Source organism: Neophocaena asiaeorientalis, unplaced genomic scaffold (assembly GCF_003031525.2).
Source record: "Neophocaena asiaeorientalis asiaeorientalis breed wild unplaced genomic scaffold, Neophocaena_asiaeorientalis_V1.1 scaffold614, whole genome shotgun sequence".
Lineage (NCBI taxonomy): Eukaryota > Metazoa > Chordata > Mammalia > Artiodactyla > Phocoenidae > Neophocaena > Neophocaena asiaeorientalis.
The window spans coordinates 304,012-311,772 of NW_020172990.1; the positions used below are offsets into that span (position 1 = coordinate 304,012).

Sequence of the window (7,761 nt, forward strand, 5' to 3'; positions counted from 1 at the left end):
AGGCGGATTCTTTTTTTTTTTGGCTGTGTTGGGTCTTCGTTGCTGTGCGCGAGCTTTCTCTAGTTGCGGCGAGTGGAGGCTACTCTTCCTCTCAGTGCGCGGGCTTCTCATTGCGGTGGCCTCTCCCGTTGCAGAGCACGGGCTCTAAGGCGGGTGGGCTTCAGTAGTTGTGGCACACGGGCTCTAGAGCGCAGGCTCAGTAGTTGTGGCGCACGGGCTTAGTTCCTCCGTGGCATGTGGGATCTTCTCAGACCAGGGCTCGAACCCGTGCCCCCTGCATTGGCAGGCGATTCTTACCCACTGCGCCACCAGGGAAGCCCTGGCAGGCGGATTCTTAACCACTGCGTCACCAGGGAATTCCTAGGGGACTGTTTAAAGAGAGATGTCCCCAGCCCTGAAGAATCCCAGCCACAATAGGCCAGAGTCAGAGGCAGGAAGATGTGTGTATGTTTCAAAATCTCCCCAGGTGATTCTGATTACTAGCTATGTTTTGAAACCACTGGCACTGGTTACTTGGGCACTATCATAGAATCACCAGGAAAGATTAAGGAGGGCACCACCAAGCCCACCTCCTCCATCAAGTGAGAAGTCAGGACGTGCTCTCAGTCTACTTATATACAGTCAGATGATTAGCTTCACCCACCCCCCTAACAAAATCAGAGCATACTCTGCCCACTTGAAATATTCAGGGGACACCCTCCACATGCCTAATGTTCTGGGGGATGGGGCCCACCCACTCAGAGTACACCGGAAATCATCTCCACCTTCTTACAACAGTCCAGTAACAGGCCCTGTTCTCCTAGAATCCCTAGAGCTGGTCCTTCTCTTTTCGAACATTCACCCACAGGTCCCCCCACTTTGCCTATTTAGAGACTCAGCTCCGCCCACTTACAACGCTCCGCCCACTTACAACGCTCCACAAGAGCCTCTCTTTGCTGCTTGCTGTCGGAACCCCCAAGACTCAGGTAAAGACCCCAGGGTCAAGTCTCCATACTCTGAATACTGGACGACCAGCCACACCTACTCAGTGAATTGGGAGGGCACCAAGAGCAGTGGAGGCAGGATTACCTCGGGGGCTATGTAGTCTGGGGTCCCACAGAAGGTGCGAGTTGTGGTCCCGGGGAAGACGTTCTCCTTACACATGCCAAAGTCGGTGATTTTGATGTGTCCTTCAGCATCCAGCATCACGTTGTCCAGTTTCAGGTCCCTGGGGGTGGGAAGGGTACAGTTCAACGGGCTGGAGCCTTAAGTTCAAATTCCTTCTCTTCTGGGGGTCTGATTCCCTCCCCTGAAAAGCCCGGGACTGCTCACCGATAGATGATGCCCTGATTGTGAAGGAAGAAGAGGCCGATGGCGATTTCTGCTGCGTAGAACCTGGAGGTGGAGGTGGGGAGTCAGAAGGCCAGAGACTGGAGCCCACTCCCTTCCACCCTCCCTCTACCCTCCTCTCTTGGCCAAGACTCACGCTGCATGGGGCTCCTTAAACTTGCCCAGCTGCTGAATGTGGTACATCAAGTCGCCCCCAGTGACGTACTCCATCACAAAATACAGGCGATCCTGCGGAGGAGTGCACGGGACTTAGAGGCAAGGACACGCCCACCAGGGGTTGGAAACGTCCATTCCTGCCCACTTGAGACAAAGGCTCTGGATCCACCCAATCAGAAATCCAGAGCAACTGTCTGTGCCCACAGGGAGGCCCCGAAGATTCTCAACCGGCCACCGCAGAATCTCCACCCACCCCATCCCCTGTTACTCCAAACTGTCGGGTGTTCCGGTCCTCCATTCTCGGAATTTAAGATTGAGGCCCACCATTTGCTTGAAATCCCTGGGATACTGAAACCTCTTTCCACACCCACTCACATGCACATGCAATCATGGCCACCTGTTAGGAACCAAAGTTGTTCAGGCCTCACTAGCAAATGATAGTAATTTTTTTTTTTTTTTTTTTTTTTTGGAGAAGCCCGATAGTAATTTTTAATTTATTTTATTTTTATTTTTTTGGCCATGCCGTGCCACTTGCAGGATCTCGGCTCCCCGACCGGGGATTGAACCTGGGCCCCCTGCAGTAGAAGCATGGAGTCCTAACCACTGGACTACCAGGGAATTCCCGATACAGTACTAATTTTTAAAAAACTCCAGGAAGGGGACTTCCCTGGTGGTGCAGTGGTTAAGAATCTGCCTGCCAATGCAGGGGACACGGGTTCGAGCCCTGGTCCGGGAAGATCCCACATGCCATGGAGCAACTAAACCTGTGTGCCACAACTGCTGAAGCCCGCGCACCTAGAGCCCATGCTCCACAACAAAAGAAGCCACCGCGATGAGAAGCCCGCGCACCGCAACGAAGAGTAGCCCCCGCTCGCGGCAACTAGAGAAAGCCCATGTGCAGCAATGAAGACCCAATGCAGCCAAAAATAAATAAATGAATAAAAATTTAAACAAAACAAAACCTCCAGGAAGCTGGCTACGCCCACTCAGAGCTCTTGGAAGTAGAGTCACGTTCTCTCTAACCCCTGACAGTTGTCCCATTCCACAGCCTTCGGGAAACACCCTGTTTCTGACAAGTCCTTAACTCAGAATCCAAGAGTGACCACCTCATCACTCAGAGCCCACTTGCAGGCATGCTCACTTAGAAGACATTCTCCACGAATTCTTTTACTCCAGAAGCCCTTACTCAAAAAACACCCACTCAAGACCTAGGGGGTTCTAGCCACTCCCACGCAGGATCCTAGCCTTGTGGCCACGCCCTCCAGGGCACCTGCATTCTGGCCACGCCCACTGAGGAGCCCGCCACACCCAATCAGAGTTCACAGGGTTCTTCCGCCTTGCCAAACACTCAGAATCTCAAAGCAAATGCTTGATACATCCAGTGGGGATGAGGCAGGGCTCCTGAGCCGGCCTCTGCCACCTCCTTTCTTACCGGGGTCTGGAAAGTGGAGTGAAGCTGGGTGAGAAAGTGGGGCCGGCCTCCGGGGCCTCGACCCCCCAGGGCTAACACGCGTTTCTCCACCAGGGTGCAGTCCACGTCGTCATCCTGGACAATCACGTCTTTCTTCAGGATCTTGATGGCATAGAGCTCATCGGAGCCCCTGCGCTCGGCCAGCATCACCTAGGGGCAGAGGCGGGAAAGGCCCAGTCCATCTTGGGAACCAGAGGTGCGGGTCCCTACCCCTCCCTTTCAAAGACACAAACAAATGGGAGGCCCAGGTCCTCCCTCTCCCTCTCAGGGGACCAGATGCCCTGACTTTGCCAACTACTCCCTCAGAGAAAGTAGCCACATCTTTATGCCTCTCCTCTCCAAGAACTCAAGAGGCCCCATCAAACTCTCTTTGGGGACTCAGTAGCCTAGTTCCCTCCCCCCTGCACTTCATCTCTAAGAACCAGAAACCTGAGCCCCACCCCCAGACATTTTCCCCCTTCTCCCAGAGCCCCAGGAATCCAACCTTCCCAAAACTGCCTTTTCCTAGAACCATGAGGAAGCTGAAGTCAGAGATGTGCAGACGTCCAGGGCTTGCCCCGAAGAAACAGCGCTTGGAGTCAGTGGGACTAGGAGATGGGGAGGGGATGGGAGAGGAAGAAGGACCCATCCGCACCCTCTGTGAGAAAGGGGAGAGATCCAAAGCTAGTCAGGCCCCAGATGGGGATAAGGAGGTGCCCCTCAGAGAGACAGCACCCAAGAACAAAAGGGACGGGGAGAGATGGAAAGATGGAGAGAGAAAAAAAGTTGTCTCCACCCCCCTCTCTGGCTTAAGAACTTTCTCTGATTTCCCGTAGCCTGGAGGGTTTATTATTCAACTAGCACTTAGATAGCTTACTATATGCCATTGATCCTCCAGGAGACCCCTGTCACCCACCCCACCCCCCATTTTAGAGACGATGGCACAGAGACATTAAGTAACTTGCCCGAAGTCACACAGCAGGTAAAAAACAAGAGCCAGAAATCAATGTCCATTAAAGTCAGAGACTGTGTCTCCCTCCTTTCTGTTTTTCTACCATCACCCAGCACATGACTTGGGTCTCAGCAGGAGCGGGTTGAGTGGATGAAGGTCTCAGGACATGAGTGCTGAATGCACCTCCTGTTGTTCTGTGTTCAGAGCACACCCAGAATCTGAACACCTTTACCATCATTGTCCCCTGGGCGAAGCCACTGGCAACTCCCCTCTGGGCCTTCACAATAGCCTTCTTCCCCCTTCCACCATCTGCTCTTGACACAGAGGCAGTTATCTTGCCCAAATAGAAATCATCTCAGGCCACCTCCAATGCCCTCCCATCTCACTTGGTTTAAAAGCCAAAATCCTTCCAATAAATGACGAGGCTACCCCCACCCCTTCTCTCTCTGACTCCATCTCCTACTTCTTCCCACCCTCATCCCTCATCCCTCCCTCTGCTCCAGCCTCACTGCTGGTCTGGGCCCACCTCAGGGCCTTTGCACGCGATCTTCCCTCCACCTGGAAGGCTTTCCACTATCCTCACAGCTCACTATTTCATCTCCTTTATGTCTTTGCCCAAAGGTCACTTTCTCAGTGAAGGCTTCTCTGCTTATTGCTACTAAAATCTCAAAAGGGCTTCCCTGGTGGCGCAGTGGTTGGGAGTCCGCCTGCCGATGCAGGGGACACGGGTTCGTGCCCCGGTCCGGGAAGATCCCACGTGCCGCGGAGCAGCTGGGCCCATGAGCCATGGCCACTGAGCCTGCGCGTCCGGAGCCTGTGCTCCGCAACGGGAGAGGCCACAACAGTGAAAGGCTCACGTACCGCAAAAAAAAAAAAAAAAAATCTGAAAAAACAGCACTCCCTATCCTCTTTAGCATTTATTTTTCTCCACAATCACATATCACCTTCTGACATAGGATCATTCACTCCTTTATTTTGTTGAATGCCTTCCAAGTGTAAGCCCCATGAGGGAAGGAGGTTGTCTCTCTCTCTCTCTCTCTCTCTCTCTCTCTCTCTCTCTCTCTCTCTCTCTCTCTCTCTCTCTTGTTTTCTGCTCTATCCCCAGTGATTAGAACCATGCACACAGAGGGCTCAACAAAATGTTTTTTGAAAGAATAAATGACTCTCTCTCTCTCTCTCTCTCTCTTGTTTTCTGCTCTATCCCCAGTGATTAGAACCATGCACACAGAGGGCTCAACAAAATGTTTTTTGAAAGAATAAATGGGAGAGAGAGAGAGAACGAGCGCATTATTCCTTCCTTGACCTGGAAATCTCGTCTCCCTGTCCTCTGCCTGGGGAATCCTGCACTTCCTGTCTACGAACTTTTCTCTGTCTATGAACTTTTCTCTGACTCCCCCAGGTCCTGCCAGAGGCTTAGGACTCCCTAGTGCCTGGAGCCATCTCCATGATCAAACACACTCCTTCTCTATCTGTAACTTTCTCCTATATTGAAAGAGGAGCTCCCCAGGGAATGGCCTGATTCTACTCCCAGAATAGGGCTTGGTTTACATAAAACCTCAGGAAATAGGTGTTCAGTAAGTCAAAAAACCATTTGAGGAGAGAAAGGCACAGTGATAAATAGGCAGAAAAACTCAAGGAGCAATTCAGGTGTCACCTCCTTAGGGAAGTCCTCCCTGACCACCTCCACCCCAACCCCCTGGCCCCAGGCTGGGGTTAGTGCCTCCTCTATGCTTCTTTGTTCCCTGGGCTACCTCTAATTTAGCACATCATCCTGGAATCTGAGTATTTGTGACTGTGTCCCTACCTTGAGGAGTTGCCTGCAGGTCAGATTCGGCTCTGGAGAGCTAGGATTACTCAGCAAACACAAGACCTGCCACCAAGTATGTGCTCAACCCATGTGTGTGGAAATGAAGACAGATGTTGGAGGAGAGAGAGGTGGGGGGACAGATACAGACCACAGGAAAGGAAACTGTCTCCATTCCAGGCCTCCAGCTCTGCTCACCTCGTACAGTTCCAGGGGGTAGTTACAGGCCTGGGGGAGAAGAAAGCCAGAGTCAGAGCCCCCAGAGAGGTAGGAGATTGCCCTAAAGCAGGGGATGGGGGTCCCCAGACCCCCAAGCCAGGGGGATGGATAGGAGCTCTAATTCCCAGCAGTGCCCTAGAAGACCAGAAAGAACTCCAGGGCTTTCTGGGAATTTTAGTCCCAGGGCCAGTGGGCAACGAGCGATGGAGTTTGGGAAAGGCCAGCTCTGAACTGTGGGTGACTGGGCTGGGCTCCTTGTGGGGAAGCCGGGGTCTGGGTACCTCAAACTTCTGGAGGAGGCTGCAGTTGTCAGCATCAGCCACTGGCACATTGTAATATTCGCCCTCCTCCTGGTTCAGTAACTTGTACCTGACATACAGACGGAGACCAGAGGCGGGCAGGAGTAGGGGAGACGGACGGGGAGGGGGGGTACCCGCGGGAGAGGCAGTGACATCAGAAGGGAGGAAGAGACAGAGAGACAGAGAAGGAGAAAGAGTGAGATAAGGAGAGAGGGGCGGGGGAAGGAGAGAAAGAAGCACAGGGAGGTAGAAAAGATAGTGCCCTAGAGAAGATGAGCAGCTCCGAGACGCCAAAGGACATGGCACCCATGAAGTCGTTGCGGGAAGTCCGGTCCCAGTCCCACACCTCCACGCTGAGCCGGCGCTCCACGTCCCCCGGCTTCAGGTTGCTGCGGGAAGGGAGTGGCACAGTGAGGGGCCCGGCTCTTGGCTGCCCACCTTTCCGCCCTGGGGAAGAGCAGGCAAACCCGGGGAGCTGGGGGGCCTGTTTCCTGCTCTGTAAAGTGTTTTGTCACCCCAGGTCCTGCCGAAGAGCGTCTCTCTCCCTGTCTGGGCCCTAAGTAAACATAGACAGCTCTCAGTCTCCCTCCCTCCCTGGCTCTTCCCCATCTCTGTCTCCTGGCCTTTCTCTCCAGGCCTCTCCTTTTCACGGGGCCCCTCTCCTCCCTCCAGATCTGTCCGTCTGTCTTTCTGTCAGTTGGCTTCTCTTTCCCTCCCTGCCACCCACCCATCGCCATCCCTTCTGTGTTTCTCTTTGGGTTTATGTCTCTCTTTCTGAGTTGCAGGGTCTGTCTACCTCTCTCTCGGATCCCTGTCTCATTCTAAAGTGGTGAGCTTTGATGGAGATTAAACACACAGATGTCTGTCTCTCGCCTTCTGTATCTCTGTCCCTCTCCCTCAACCACTTCATTTTCTTCTCCCACCACCTTCTTCTGCCCTTTTTGGGATTCCCCCAATGCTAACACCTGCTCTCTGGGGTGTTCTGGGCCACCAGGACCCTCAGATCATTCTCTATCAGTAATTACAGCCTCCCCTGCACCCGAGGCTCACAACACAAAGGTCTCGTTCCACACAGGGTTTAGCGTGGCTTTCACCGTCCGGGTCTTCTGTTTTGTCAAATTCCGAGGATCTGGGATGAGCTTCAGTTTCACATAGGGATCAGACAGACCATTGGGGTCCATTGGGATGAGGTTACGGGCCTCGCCAACTGAGCGGGGAGGGGAAGGAGGGTAGATGGGGTTAGAGATCCAGGAAGAAGCCCCCGAGCCTTCCCCCAGCCAGCAATCAATCATTCCAATCTCTCAGCATCCGCTCTCAAGACCCAGGTGTTTTTGATCTTTTACTTCTCCAGTGCCCAGAAGACAGGGCATGAAGCCCTTTCCCCAGCCAGTGACCCAGAAATCAAACCCAAAGACCCTGGCTCCATTAGGACCCAGGAGTCGGGACCCTGGCCATATCACCACTAGTAAACCCGAACCTCCTTCGGAACCAGCTCTTCTCTCATTCCCCACCCCCCCACCCCTCCACCCCCAGGACCTGGCTGCCCAGAACA

General features: G+C 53.5%; 1 protein-coding gene across 1 annotated transcript in view; it reads right to left on the reverse strand.

Annotated features, from left to right (window-relative positions):
• The window catches only part of PRKCG (protein kinase C gamma), a 19,124-nt gene that overhangs the window by 4,450 nt on the left and 6,913 nt on the right, over nt 1-7,761 (reverse strand). Inside the window, exons 6-14 of the mRNA XM_024742217.1 lie at nt 7,260-7,416; nt 6,465-6,598; nt 6,192-6,280; nt 5,890-5,919; nt 3,441-3,593; nt 2,918-3,106; nt 1,466-1,557; nt 1,312-1,374; nt 1,069-1,207 (exon numbers count right to left, since the gene is read on the reverse strand). Coding sequence (XP_024597985.1) covers nt 1,069-1,207; nt 1,312-1,374; nt 1,466-1,557; nt 2,918-3,106; nt 3,441-3,593; nt 5,890-5,919; nt 6,192-6,280; nt 6,465-6,598; nt 7,260-7,416 — 1,046 coding nt within the window. The remainder of the gene's footprint in view (nt 1-1,068; nt 1,208-1,311; nt 1,375-1,465; nt 1,558-2,917; nt 3,107-3,440; nt 3,594-5,889; nt 5,920-6,191; nt 6,281-6,464; nt 6,599-7,259; nt 7,417-7,761) is intronic.